The 15,106-nt window shown below is 42.8% G+C and overlaps 1 protein-coding gene and 1 long non-coding RNA gene across 2 annotated transcripts in view; one reads left to right on the top strand and one right to left on the bottom strand.

Annotated features, from left to right (window-relative positions):
• Positions 1-15,106, top strand: part of OXR1 (oxidation resistance 1) — a 226,982-nt gene that overhangs the window by 25,343 nt on the left and 186,533 nt on the right. Inside the window, exon 2 of the mRNA XM_058174310.1 lies at positions 1,623-1,667. Within this exon, the coding sequence (XP_058030293.1) occupies positions 1,623-1,667 (45 nt within the window). The remainder of the gene's footprint in view (positions 1-1,622; positions 1,668-15,106) is intronic.
• Positions 1-15,106, bottom strand: part of LOC131193903 (uncharacterized) — a 147,802-nt gene that overhangs the window by 15,857 nt on the left and 116,839 nt on the right. The window lies entirely within an intron of this gene.

Raw genomic sequence — 15,106 nt, 5'->3', positions numbered from 1 at the left:
AGTACAATGATCCATTGTGCTCATGTAATTTACCTTTTTCACAACTTACAGTATTATCTAGAGCAGCAATCTTAAAATGTGTGAACTTCAGCTTCCTTATGTCGATGAAGATTCTGACTCAGCCAGGTAGTATTGCCTGGAAATTGAGTCACAACAACAACAACAACAGACCAGTTGCTATGGCCCAACTTCCATTCAATTCCTGAAATTATTCAGCCTGCAAAGGGAGTATTGAAGTTCATACATCTTAAAGGTTGGAAAACACTGGTCTAGAATACGCCATTATGGCAAAATGATGATAACAATCACATTTTTAAAATCATTTCTGTAATAACTGGGTGATGATGTGAACCTTCTTTCAGGCACTAATGAGGGAATAGCTAGAGAGAGAAATTTCTGTATTTAGGATTCAATTTGTGTGCATGCCGGTATTTAAATAACCATGCTGGATTTAAACTTTTCTGGGAGGTCTTCAGGGAAATCTAAATCCTTGTTTAATTTTGATGAAAAATGTACTGCCTTTCTCAATGAAGTTTAGCTTCTGGCAGAAGTTCTGTTTTTTTTTTAAAAAAAAAATTAGACAGTACTGGCCTTTGTTTACCAGATTTATAACACTTGCTAATTGATTCACTGCAGCTTGAGAAAACCAGACCGTTTTATGAAAGGTTTGAGGTCCCAAATCAAGGTTTTCCAATTGACAATTTGGTAATGTAGGGTCGAACTTTGTAGCCACTCACATTTCATCTGAAGGCATAATGCCTCCTGTTTCTTCTAAGTTTTATATCCTTTTCCTCTTTCTAGGTTGTTTTTATTTTTGCATTTCTGTCTGTAATTAACTGGGTTTATGGATCAGAATAGTAACCATAGTTGCTGTTATGTTGATGAGTATTGAATATCAATCAATTCAATCAATTCAGTTACCATCTGCATCTCTGTTTTTATAGATTGATAGAGCACATCTAAAAAATCTGTTGAGTATAACTTGGTATTTTCTCTTTCATATGTTCTATGGTATATGCAAGGGCAATTACTCACATACTCTTCTTTAAAGCAGAAATAATATCGAAATAAATTATTATTCTTAGTGAAAATTAACTTGATTTCTGCTGGAAATGTTTCAGGTAGAGCCACTGAACTATGGATTAGTATGATGGAGGCCATGACTTGAAATCCCAACAGGGAAAAAATGGAAAATGATTTAGAACTAAAGTCAGATTTAGCAATGTTTCAAAGTCCAGTAATTGGCAACGGTTACCTTGGCTCTACACAATACTTCTCTCTGTGACTAATCAGCAGAATATTTGAAAATTAATGCTTAAAAAACAGGAGATATCAAACAGCTTTGAAACAGACGGGGAGAGAAATGAAAGGGTAAATAAGGGGTTATCTTTCAAATAACTCATACTTTATATAAAATAGGTTTAGAATAATTATGAACTTGTATGACTGAAAAAATGTAATAGGTTGAGAAGCTCATGATCACTTATATTTTGCCATTGTTCAATACTAGAACATTATTTTATAACCTATGGTCTGTAGCACGTCTTGCACATTGCTTTAACGTAGTAATTGCATTAATGTTATTACTCCCATGAGGTAGAATATTATTCTTACTTTTACAGATGGGAACTGAGGCTCAGAGATAGTGACTCAACAAAGGCCACCCAGTGAGTATTAGATTCACTTGCATGCATGCTGAGCATTGTGAAACATGTCATTGCGTGGTTATTTCAGACCCATGTGCATGATTTTAGTTGCTATAAACTCATCGTTTTTAGTTATTCAGGTTTTTTTTAGTGGGCAAAGGGAAATCATAAGAAACTTAGAACCTTAAAACATATTATGGTGCATAATATTTAACGTAATTATTTAAAAAAATAGCTGGTGAAAACTTCAGAATTAAAACTGCAGCAGAGAGAGAGAGAGAGAGAGGGAGAGCGAGAGAGAGAGAGAGAGAGCTGTTTAGTGTACTGGTTAAGACATCAGACTAACAATCAGGAGAATGATTTCTCGTCTACTTTGGCCAGTCATTCTCTCTCAGCCCTAGGAAAATGTCAATGACAAAGCACCGCTGACTATTTTGGCAAGAAAAATGACTTTTCCAGGCAGTCACCTGCAGGGAATCAAGATTAACTTGAAGACACATAATAAGAATAATTATGCAATTGAGACTTTGGCAATAAAAGATCAGACTTCATAACATATTTATAAAGATTATCTAGTCATAGCAGTTTCCCTAAGGAAGTCTTCCAGTATTTCAGAACATTGTTGTTGAAAATGCTTTCCACATTGTGAATGTAGCTCCAAGTCAAATGGGTCTGATGCATTGGATGGGAATGTCATCTTCATAACTGACAGATGGGAAGAAAGTCAATGAACCCTAAAAACAAACTGAAGGACAGGCCTCAGTTTGAAGATCAGAGAAGAGATGGGAGTAGAAGGTATGGTAAGGCAAGGGACAAATTGAATCAAATTGGGCAAAGCAACCTAAGAACCATTTCCCATTGACACTTGTTCTTTGGAAAATAAGCACATTCCTGCATATTGCTGTAATATTGTATATTGCTATATACACAAATGAATTATTTGCTTTGCCCTATTCTGTCATGAGTGGGAAACTGAATGATAAAATAACAGAATTAGAAGGGACCTTGGAAATCTTCCAGCCCACCCACCCCTGCTCAAGCAGGAGACCCTACACCATTCCATACAAGTGGCTGTCCAGTCTCTACTTAAAAGCCTCCAGTGATGGAGCAACCACAGCTTCTGAAGACCATGCCATTCTACTGCTTAATTGTTCTCTCTGTTAGGAAATTTCTCCTTAGTTCTAGCTTGCTTCTCTCCTTGATTAGTTTTCATTCACTATTTCTTGTCTTGCCTTCTGGTGCTTTGGAAAACAGATTGACCCCCTCTTCTTTGTGGCAGCACCTCAAATATTAGAACACTGTTATCATTTCACTCCAAGTACTTCTTTTCACTAGACTAGACATACCAATTCCTGCAACCATTCTTTCATGTTTTATTCTCCAGGCCCTTAATCAGCTTAGTTCTCTGCACTCTTTCCAGAGTCTCAACATTTTTGTTATAATGTGACCAAAACTGGATGAAGTATTCCAGGTGTGGTCTTAGTGAGATTTTATAAAGAGGTACTAATGTATCACATGGTCTTGATTCCATTTCTCTATTTATGCAACCAAGGGTTGCATTAGGGATTGGGTTTTTTTTTGGCTGTTGCTGCCTACTGAACTTGAAAACCATTCTTCCTGAGATAAATAACATACTGTAATATTTCAGATTCATTGGGGTTACAGTGCAGGGAGAAAAGCTTAAATATTATTGATTTCCCATGTTTTGCAGTTTTCTTTAAGCATGCTATCTATATATTGTTTAGTTCTAATGCTTTTCTGTGAAGCTCTGCATGGTAAAAACCTGTATCTTGCTAACCTTTCTAACCGTTTATCTCAATCAACTTCATCCTTAACAATATCCCTGTTTGCATATGCCTTTTGCCGTATCTGAAATTTAAAAATCATCAAGTATTCTATGCTCAAAGATTATTAACATTCCTATTTTCTTATACCTTTTTGCGTCAGCTCTGCTGCAAAGAGCTGAAATAAATAGCACAAAACTATGCTCAATATTGCAACTATAATTACTGTATGAAATTGCGTATCATTACGAGTAGATATAAATAAGTGCAACAACCAAACTGAATGCAAGTTATAGGTATAAAAATGAATGTTGGTTTAAGGCAGAGAAAAGGGAGAGCTAGAAGGAGTCTGTCAGAGAATTCAACAGAAAGAAGGAAGCAGAGTGATCAAAGAAGCTGTAGATTCTGAGGGATTTGTGATGAGCAGTGAGGAGTGGAAAGGTTATCTTCTGAATAGCTGTTGATTACCCATTGTAGATGATTAGGCGATTGCTTCCTGCTGAGTAAACAGAGAATGTAAGAGAAATATAAGGCAGCCTGGTTCCAGGAGGAAGCCCATTGACTGAAAGTGTTCATGAGAAAGAACTAACAGGAGTTTGCTGGAAAAAAAACAAGACAAGAATAACTAAAGGGCTTTCTTTGGATGGTGCCTTAGGAAGCCAGAATGAAAATGAATGGACAGGAGATTATATTTTTCTTCCTAATATATAATTGCAACTCATGCAACATGCAGACTCATAACAGCCCTTGAGGGACAGGTCAAAGCATTGGAGAATTTAATGGCCATGCTTTAGCTACTGAAAAAGGAAGGGAAGGAGAGTCTAGAATGGAAACAGATATTAGAAGCAAGGCTCCTTAGGAAAGATACTCAAGCAGAGAAGCAATGGCAGTAGACGAGAATAACAACCGGCAGCAAAAGATATAAAGGATACTTTTCCGCATGTAACTCAGAAATCTTTCTCAACCAGATTCTGAGCATTTAGGGAAATAAAAATAGATGCCACAGAATGGAGATGAAATGCACAGAACTGTGTTCTGTGAGAAGGCATGATAGTTTGTAATTCAATATGAGAAATATGAAACAAGGTTGAGTGATTCTGTTGGTTTATCCAGACAGGATTCACTTATCATAAGATGAAAAATCAGGGATAGAGTAGTGCTTCCAATTCAACTGACCATTATCTTTTCCTTCTAAATGGTTAATAGTTTGCAGAGAACAGTTGTAATGTGTCGGAATTGAAATCCTTTGAAAATCAAAAGCTTAGGCTCATGTAGTATTCTTTGATCGAAAAAAATTCAAGTGGAGTTTTGGAATGGAGAATCAATGAATGAAGAATCAATGATTATTTGTGCAAATGGTATCCCTCAGAAAGAATTGGTTTCTGAGATCAGAGTCTGAGTTATCTAGATCATGAGTTGATGGCATGAGATAATTCCCACCTTGCAAGGTCTTCTAAAAATGTATTTGGATCATAGGGCATGTCAAATTTATCCACTTTCAATTTCCAAACATTGGGGTGCTCAAAAGGTGTGACCTGCCTTGGGGATTGTAAAGATATTTTGGTTACTTTAATATAGTTTAGATGTCCTTAGTTAGATTCGGGCAATAACGAGGCAGGAGACCAGGATAGTGACAACAGCTCTTTACTATATGGTGAACCCAGCAGCCAGTGCTGGGAAAAACCTCTCTTTATATACAGTTTAGCCGGAGGCTTCAACCAATCAGCAACGTGCTATTTTCCCGCCAAAACTTTTAAAGATACATTACACTCCTTCCCTCCCAGAAAACACTTTCCCAATATTTACATGAAATTAACATCTTATTTGTCAACGTAATCACGCAAGTAGACTGGGCGTCTCCTGACTCTTTCGGACCTGCGCAATGCATTTTCTGGGAGTGAGTCGAGCTGACCGGAGGGACTGTTTGTTCCTCTCAGCTCCACCTCTAGGCCATCCGGCCCTGGATTATTGCAGAGTCGTCCCTGCTGTTTTCAGGAGGAACCGGTTGGCGTCGCTGGACCTCCTGGAACTCAGATAAGTCCTGCGTTTGCCCGGGTTTGAGTCAGCTGTGGATTCAAACATTGAATAGTCAGGGCCTGTTTCGTCTGATTCTGATTTACGGTTATCGTTTCCTTATTTGGTCTATGTGGCGCTTCCATACCCGGCCATCCTCTATCTCTACTAGATATGATTTTGGACCGGTTATTTCTAGGATTTTTCCTGCTAACCAGGTCGGGCCCTCGCTGTAGTTGTGTGCCCACACTAGGTCGCCTACTGCCATCCCTCTTGTTTTACCGTGTGCCCCTTTGTAACCGTCTGGTGTGTAGTTTGGGTTTAAACGGTCTAGTGGGCACCTAAGCTTCCGACCCATTAATAGCTCTGCAGGGCTGCGGCCAGTTGCTACACAGGGGTTCTGTGTTGGACTGCTAGATATGTATCGATTTTGTTTGCCAATCGCCTGGCCTGATTCTGGACAATGCTTCCTTTGCGCTCGAGCGAAGCGTTCTGCAAGGCCGTCCGACGCAGGGTGGAAAGGCGCCGAGAGGACATGTCGGATGCCCTCCTCTGCCAAGTACCCCTCAAACTGGGTTGCCGTGAATTGCGGGCCGTTATCGGAGACTAAAGTGTCGGGCAACCCGTGGGTTACAAATAGGTGCCGTAGGACTGAAATCACGGCCTCGGCTGTCATGGATCTCATGAGAATGATTTCCAGCCATTTGGAGTAGGCATCGACTACTACCAGAAAGGTTTGGCCGTGGAAGGGCCGCAAAATCGATATGGATCCTAGACCAGGGGCCCTGGGGTCTCTCCCATTCCCGAATCGGGGCCGTTGGGGGTAGCGGTCTGGACTCCTGGCAGGCCTGGCATTTCCCTACCCTTTCAGCAATTTCCGAGTCCATTAAGGGCCACCACACATAGCTTCTCGCTAGACCCTTCATTCTCACGATCCCTGGGTGACCTTCGTGAAGGAGATCCAATACCTTTTTCCTCAATTTCTCCGGGATCACCACTCGATCCCCCCATAGCAGGCACCCCCCTTGAGCCGAGAGTTCCCCACGTTTTTTTACAAACTCTTTAAAACGCTCGCCCGGCGCAGCGGGCCAACCTCTTTGTACCCAACCAATTACAGTTCTTATTGTAATGTCCTTATATGAAGCCCGAGCCACCTCTTTGGATGTGACTGGGCCAGAGTCCACAGAGTCAATTACCAGCACTGGTATTCCCGGAGTGGGGTCTTGATAGTCTCTGGTAACGGGCATCTGCTCAGGCGTCTGCATGCCCTAATTCCTTCCTGGCCGGTGTAGTAATTTGTAAGAATCGCTGCCAGGAAGATAGTCCATCGGGTCAGTCTTGGCGAAAGTGCCACGGGCGTTGGGCGGTCGCCTGCCAACAGACCTAGCAAAGGTCTATGGTCCGTGATGATTTCAAAATCACGACCAAATACATATTCATGGAATTTCTTTACTCCGGAGACTATAGCCAAGGCTTCCTTATCAAGCTGGCTATAATTCCTTTCAGTTGATGACATGGTTCGGGAGTAATATGCAATAGGGGCTTCTGTGCCATTTGGTAACCTGTGGCTGAGCACCGCCCCCACCCCATAGGGAGATGCATCGCAGCTTAACACTAATGGCAGCGTGCCATTGTATTGGATAAGGAGGCTATCACTCGATAGGAGATTCTTTACCCCTTCGAATGCCCTAGCTTCCGCCTTTCCCCAAGACCATGCAGCCGTCTTTGCTAGTAATTTATGCAGCGGCTCGGCTACTGTTGCCTTATTCCTTAAGAATACCACGTAGAAATTGACCAGACCTAAGAATGCCTGTAACTCCGTTTTGTTCTTTGGAACCGGGGCCTTCCTGATGGCCCGTACCTTGCTCTCAGTGGGGTGAATCCCTTCCCTGTCTATCCGGTAGCCCAGGAATTCCACAGACTCAACCCCGATCTGGCATTTGTTCAGTTTAACTGTGAGACCGGCAGACCGGAAAATGCCCAAAACTTTTCGCAGCCTTACCCCTAATTCCTCTAGATTCTCAGCGGATACCAGTACATCGTCAAAGTATGGTACCACCCCTGGTAGGCCCTGCAATAGCCGCTCCATTAGGTTCTGAAATAACCCTGGAGCCACACTAACCCCAAACTGTAACCGGGTACACTTAAAAGCCCCTCTGTGAGTCACAATTGTCTGCGCTTCGGCTGTGCTGCTATCTACGGGCAGCTGTTGATAGGCTTGGGCCAAGTCTAGCTTGGCAAAAACTTGCCCTTGCCCCATTGAGTGCAGTAAGTGCTGTACCACGGGCGGGGTAAGCACTCTTTTGCAACGCTTTGTTAAGCGTTGCCTTATAGTCAGCGCAAATCCGGACCGACCCGTCCGGTTTGACTGGGGTGACTATAGGGGTCTCCCACTTAGCATGGTCAACTGGCACTAGAATTCCCTGGTTTACTAGCTTGTCCAGTTCCCGGTCAATCCTGGGCTTTAGGTGACGGGACCCTCCTAGCCTTTAGATGGATAGGGGCAATTTGGGGGTCTAAGTTAAAAGAAATGGGGGTCCCCGTGTACTTGCCCAGGCAGTCTCTGAAAACGTCCCCAAATTCTTTCATGAGTGCGTCTTTGAGGTTGACTTCGTTTCTGAAGATTCCAGTCACTCCCATGCCCAATGCTCGGAACCAGTCCAGTCCCAACAAGCTTGGCAGGGTCCCATCGACTACGGTGATGGGCAGAGTTTTCTTGTATTGTCCATACTCTACGTGGACGGACGTTACCCCTCGAACAGGGATGCGATTCCCTTGGTAGTCTTGTACCTTTAATTTCTGTGGTTGCAGCTTGCGCTTTGCGATGGCGGGTAAGGCTCTCACGAGATTGTCCCAGGACATGATCGTGATCGATGAGCCGGTGTCCACCTTCAATCGGCACGGCACCCCCTCAATCTTTGGCTTTGTAAAGATTTTTTTCTCTAGGCGTGTTGATGCGTGACCCACTCTCACGACAGTCTGATTCAACTTCGCGCCTTTTTTAAACTGACCACTCGCGGGCCGCTTCGCCGTTCCCGCGCTCTGATTGGCCGGTTTGAATTTTTGGCGGGAAGGTTGGGGTGCTCGACAGGCCTGTGCTATGTGCCCCTTCCTTTCGCACCGCCGACACACTGCATCCTTAAATTTGCATTGTTGTCGTTGGTGTTGCCCTCCGCAACTTGTGCAGTCACCCCGGTCTTCTTTCTCCGGCCTCCCGGTGTGGAAGACTCCTTCCTCTTCCTCACCATCCGACTCAGCCTGGATCTCTTCATTGTGGACGGGGTTGATTTCGCACCAGCCGTTGGTGCGACCTGCTTTTGTAGGGTTTCCGCCGCTTGGGTAGACATCTCGTGAGCCCTGGCTTCGTCCAAGGCGTTTGCCAGCGTTAGGTTGCTTTTAGACAGCAGCCGCCTCCATAAGCGGATGTCCCTGACCCAGCGGATGAGTTGCTCCAGCAATGCCTCATCCAAGTCTCGGTACTCGCAATGTTTTGAGGCTTTCCTCAGGGCGGCCATGTATGCGCTGATGGACTCGCCCTCTTGCTGTCTCGCTCCTGAATTGAACCGTTGCACATACTTGGACGGCGTTGGTGCATAATGGGCTTTCAATAAATTCTGCAGAGTTTGCCACGGTACCGACTGTACCGGCGTTGGCTCCGCCAGGGATTCTGCGGTGTCGGAAACTTCTGGACCGCAGGGGCTCAGGAAATACGCTCGTTTCCTGTTGTCTGAAACTCCTTGAAGTTCGTTCGCCTTGAGGAAACACTCGAAACGAGCCATGTATGACCCCCATTTTTCCTTGGCTGGGTCGAATGGCGCTGGCGGTGTGTAGCCGGACATCGCTGCTTTCCGCCCCTTGTTTGCTGGGTTCGCGTCTTCCTGGCGAGTTCAGCTCTTTTCCTGGCGCTCTTAGCCTCGAGATCCCACCTTCGTCGCCAGTGTTAGATTCGGGCAATAACGAGGCAGGAGACCAGGATAGTGACAACAGCTCTTTACTATATGGTGAACCCAGCAGCCAGTGCTGGGAAAAACCTCTCTTTATATACAGTTTAGCCGGAGGCTTCAACCAATCAGCAACGTGCTATTTTCCCGCCAAAACTTTTAAAGATACATTACAAGTAACTACATAAATATTGTAACTTTTTAACATTTTGTTTGTTTCATTTGGCTAAGGCATGGTCTGCTCGATTAGAAAGGCTTTAAACTGAATCTAATGAGTGGAGTAGAAATGAAAACTCTGAAATAAGGACCTCATGTAAGCATTTGAGCTCCCAAGAAGGTAGGAGTGTTGTTGAATTGGGGCCTGTTGTAAAATGAAAATTCATGAATATTAGCTCATAAAATTCACAGCGGTCTTTGTCCGTACACTAATGCTTAGATTAATTTGCTTTTTAGATGAATATGATTTAATAGATTTAATAGCTTTATACCTTATGATTAGAGTACAGGATTGAATTTGTTAAAAACAACAACAGAAAGGAAGAGTTATACAGGTAGTCCTTGAACTATGACCACAATTAAGACCAGAATTTCCATTGCTAAGCTAGATCATTATTAAGTGAGTTGCGCCCAATTTTACAAAGTTTTTTTTTTTTTTTTGCCAGTTGGTAAATGAATTACTGCAGTTAAGTGACTTGTGCAGCGGTACATCCATTGACTTTGCTGGTCAGAATCCAGCTAGGTAGATTGCAAATAGCATCAATCACATGATCTTGGTGATGATGGCAACTGTCATAAATACATGATGGTTGCCACGTCCCCAAATTTTGATCCCATGACCATAGGGATCCTGTGACTGTCCTAAATGGTTTAAATCCTAGTGTCCTAAATCACTTTTTCAAGATTGCATTTGTTCAAAACAATGTAAGTGGACAATTTTATTGCCCATTAAGTTTAATGCAAGTGGGGCATTTCAGTTATATTGACTTACAACTGACATCTTCAACAATTAGTGTGACTAATGGATAGAAATTATGGGAATTATTTTCTGAAATATGCTGGGTATCTTTTAATAAGTTTGATCTAACTAGTATCCTAATGGGTATCATCCTTAGAGTCTCGGGATTATCATCCTTAGAGTTTCAGCCTTTAGAGTCGTATCTATTGAAACCAAGAATTGAACTCAGGATCCTGTAATTTAAAAGTAGGTGATCAATCCATCCACCAATAGTCAACCATAGTTGAACAATAAAAATCAGTTGAGAATTCCTTATCTTCCTAAACCTGACATATTAGATCCTGTTGACAAGGATATAGTGTAGAAGAATGATCCTTATTGATCATTAGGATGGCTGTTATTTTGTCAGGTTTTTTTTCCTTTCTGTGTCTTTCTGTCTCTCCCACACATTTTACTTTAAACCTCATGATTTATTATTTTAATGCATTGATCCTAATGCCTAAGCATTAAGGAAGAAGGACGCTAGGTTCTAAAACAAATGATGTGCCTTTTATATTATTTCATCAACAATGCAGTGCATAATTATTTTGAAAATGAGAGGGGAAAAAATAGAGTTATTATTTCCATTTTGAAATGCCAGGACAGAAAACAAAACCATGAATTCAGAGAAGTGCACAGATTTGTCATGGTTTAACGTCATGTGCTGTTTTAAGAACAGACATAATTATGAGACTATGGTCACAGTTTTATACTTTCCAGCAGAAAACCATTACTGTAATTGCCATCTACATATATTGCCCTACTTAGAATTCACATCAGAATGAAACATGACCTCCATTAAATTGTATGCTATTTAGATTGTCTCTGGTACATCCTCCTCTTCACAGGGAATATTAAAGAGATGCAATCCAGCACTTTTTCTTTTGCCAAGGATTTTCTGTTCAAAGAGGACAATCTTATAAGTCACCTTGAAGAGAAGAATAAGATATTGGCTTATTCCAGAAAACCCTTTCAGATTTTGGTTTATGATAATCTTAAAATAGTCCTTAACTTGGTTTAAAAACATAACCATCCCAAATGTGAAGGGGAAAAAAAACCTTGCAGGACATACCCCTGCCTGTTTTGCATCTTTGCTTTCCCAGAAAAGTAGGGTTGTCCACCCTTACTATATAGCCGTGAGTGGCACACAGCGCCCTCTCTGATAGCACACGAGCTGTTCGCCCCAGTTCAGCTCTGCTGCACATGTGCATGCACCTCCCACTGGCCAGCTGTCTTTGAGTCTCTGGCGCACATGTGCGGGGGGGCTGGCCATATGTGTGCATGTTCGGGGGTGTGGGCCATGTATGCAGTGGATACGCACATGTGTGGGCCAGGATTACTGCATTTTGGGGGTTCGGCCGTGCATGCGTGAACTTCGGGCACTCAGTCTGGAAAAGGTTAGCCATCACTGCTATATAGTATTCAAGCATTAATCTTCTGTTGCTTAAGAACAATTAAACTAGATCAGAAAGCCTCTTCCGCTGCCCAGGAAGTCATGAGCAAGAGAGAGCAGGCGGGCAGGAGAGGGACTAAGGTGGGGTGGCCAAACTTTACCAGCTCAGGGAGTACAGTTTCTAAATAATAATTTTCAGCCTGCAGGCTGCAAAAAGTTATTTGATGGCATGGTAATGTCACTGAGCAGATGTGACATTTCAGTAGAAGGAGCCAGAACTATTTTGGGGTGGATATGGCTACAGTTTGCCTTGAAAAAGTTTAGTGTATCTATTTGCAATCCATTTGTGTTGGTGTGTTATCTCATTTTTCAGTGAGGTCACACAAGCTATTTTTGTCACTGAATATTGCCAGATTTGTGAAGAGTTCCCATTGGAGTCTGGCACCTGCATGCAGACCAAAAGTTGCATGTTGTTGTTCATCTATTCGGCCTCTTCTGATTCTTAATGATCTGATGGAAATCAGTGCAATGATTGACTTTCAGTAGCAGCTTCTTTGAGTTTCTGTAAGCTCATGTGCCATCAGGGATAGATATCACATCTTCTTTTGGCTTCCTTTTCAATTACTTTACCAATGCCAAGGTTTGTTTTTTCAGTGGACATTGCATTATGTATCCAGACACATCATGTTTAGCATCATTCTCAGAGTTTTGAGGGTGCAACCCATTTTCCTCTAGAATCATAGTGCAAAATAATAATAATAATAATAATAATAATAATAATAATAATAATAACAACAACAACAACAACAACAACAACAACAACAACAACAACAACAACAACAACAACAACAACAATGGAAGATCGTAGAAAGTGATGGAATTGAAATGCCCAATGGATAAACCATCAAGTGCAACCAACCCGAAGCCTACAAATACCTGGGCATACTGCAGCTGGACAATATCAAGGATGGGCAATTGAAAAATGTGGTCAGCAAAAAATACACGCAAAGGGTCAGGAAACTTCTAAAAAGTAAACTGAATGGCGGTAACACCATCAAGGCTATAAACAGCTGGGCCATACCCGTTATCAGATATACTGCTGCAATTGTAAACTGGACACAGACAGAGCTGGACAGCCTGGATAGGAAAACAAGAAAACTGATGACCATACACTATGCGCTGCACCCACATAGTGACGTTGACAGGCTATATTTGTCCAGAAAGGTAGGTGGCAGAGGATTTTTGCAAGTGAAGCAGACAGTTGAAGAAGAGAAACATGCTCTGGCAGATTATGTGAAAGACAATGTTGAACCAGCTTTGATGGAGGTCAACAAGAGGAAGCTGCTAAAAGTACAGCAAACCAAGTATCAATATAGGAAAACAGCGATGAAAGCTCGAGCTGACAGCTGGTATAACAAAGCACTGCATGGACAGTTCCTTGAAAAGATCCAAGGAAAAGTAGATAAGGAAAAGACCTGGTTATGGCTGACCAATGGAACATTGAAGAAAGAAACAGAAGGCCTAATTCTTGCGGCCCAAGAACAAGCCAATAGAACAAATGTAATCAAAGCCAGAATAGAAAAATCTGCTGATGATCCCAAATGCAGACTCTGCAAAGAAGCAGATGAAACCATTGATCACATACTGAGCTGTTGTAAGACAATAGCTCAGACCGACTACAAACAACGTCACAACACAGTCGCTCAGATGGTCCACTGGAACTTGTGTCACAACTACCATCTGCCTGTAGCAAAGAACTGGTGGGATCATAAGCCTGAAAAAGTGATTGAAAATGAGCATGCAAAACTACTGTGGGATTTCCGAATACAGACTGATAAAGTTTTGGAACACAATACCCCGGATATCACGATTGTGGAAAAGAAAAAAGTGTGGATAGTTGACATTGCTATACCTGGTGACAGCAGAATTGATGAGAAACAACTTGAAAAAGTCACCAGTTATCAAGATTTGAGAATCGAATTGCAGAGACTGGCATAAACCAGTGCAGGTGGTTCCAGTGGTACTCGGCACACTGGGAGCTGTGCCTAAAGACCTAGGCAAGCACTTAAAAACAATTGCTGCTGACAAGATTACCATTGGTCAGCTGCAGAAGGCCACCTTACTGGGATCTGCTCGCATAATGTGCCGATACATCACACAGTCCTAAACGCTTGGGAAGTGTTCAACTAGTGATCTGTGATACGAAATCCAGCATAGTTATCTCATTTGCTGTGTATACTGTCATTTTGTATAAATAATAATAATAATAATAATAATTTCTTTGCTCAAGGAAAAGTTCTAATTTCTAATGATTCAACCTTTACAGCCATATGTTACATTGAGAAATCCATGGCCGCCTTGCTCAAGAAGGAGACCCTATAACTATTTCAGACAAATGATTGTCCAGTCTCTTCTTAAAAACCTCCAGTGATGAAGCACCCACAACCGAGTGGCTGTGGATGCCGGTGGCCCGGTACAGTCAGCTAATTCCATCACTGACCATTGGGGGCGAACTATTGGCCCCCACGGAAAGGGCTCGTAATCTGGGCGTCCTCCTGGATGCACGGCTGTCTTTAGAAGATCATATGATAGCCGTCACCAGGGGAGCCTTTCATCAGGTTCGCCTGATACGCCAGTTACGCCCCTTTCTGGATCGGGCTTCCTTATGCACGGTCGCTCATGCCCTTGTTACATCCCGCCTGGACTACTGTAATGCTCTCTACATGGGGCTCCCCTGGAAGTGTACCCGGAGACTCCAACTGGTCCAGAATGCGGCTGCGCGGGTGATAGAGGGAGCACCTTTTGGCTCCCATGTAACACCCCTCCTGCGTAATCTGCACTGGCTCCCAGTGGTCTTCTGGGTTCACTTCAAGGTACTTGTCATCACCTTTAAAACGCTCCATGGCCTAGGGCCGGGATATTTACGGGACCGCCTATTGCCACCATTAGCCTCTCACCGACCAGTGCGCTCTCACAGAGAAGGCCTCCTCCGGATACCGTCAGCTAAACAATGTCGGCTGGCGACCTCTAGGGGGAGGGCCTTCTCTGTGGGGGCCCCTACCCTCTGGAACGAGCTTCCTCTGGGGCTTCGTCAACTCCCCGATCTCAAGTCCTTCCGCCGCGAGCTGAAGACGTTGCTGTTTCGAAGAGCAGGACTAGCTTGAATGTAGTTTTAAATTGGGATTTTTAAAAAAGGGGTTTAAATGAGGTTTTAAATTTGTATTTAAAAGTTAGAGCATCAATTGAATTTAACTATCTATTTTTTTAGCTGTTTTTTTATCTATTATATGTTTTCTGTTGTTTTTTTGACTGTGAACCGCCCTGAGTCCTTCAGG

The sequence above is a fragment of the Ahaetulla prasina genome, chromosome 3 (genome assembly GCF_028640845.1).
Source record: "Ahaetulla prasina isolate Xishuangbanna chromosome 3, ASM2864084v1, whole genome shotgun sequence".
Classification (NCBI taxonomy): domain Eukaryota; kingdom Metazoa; phylum Chordata; class Lepidosauria; order Squamata; family Colubridae; genus Ahaetulla; species Ahaetulla prasina.
The sequence above is the reverse complement of the archived record's forward strand: the minus strand, read 5'-3'. Positions and strand labels throughout refer to the sequence as shown.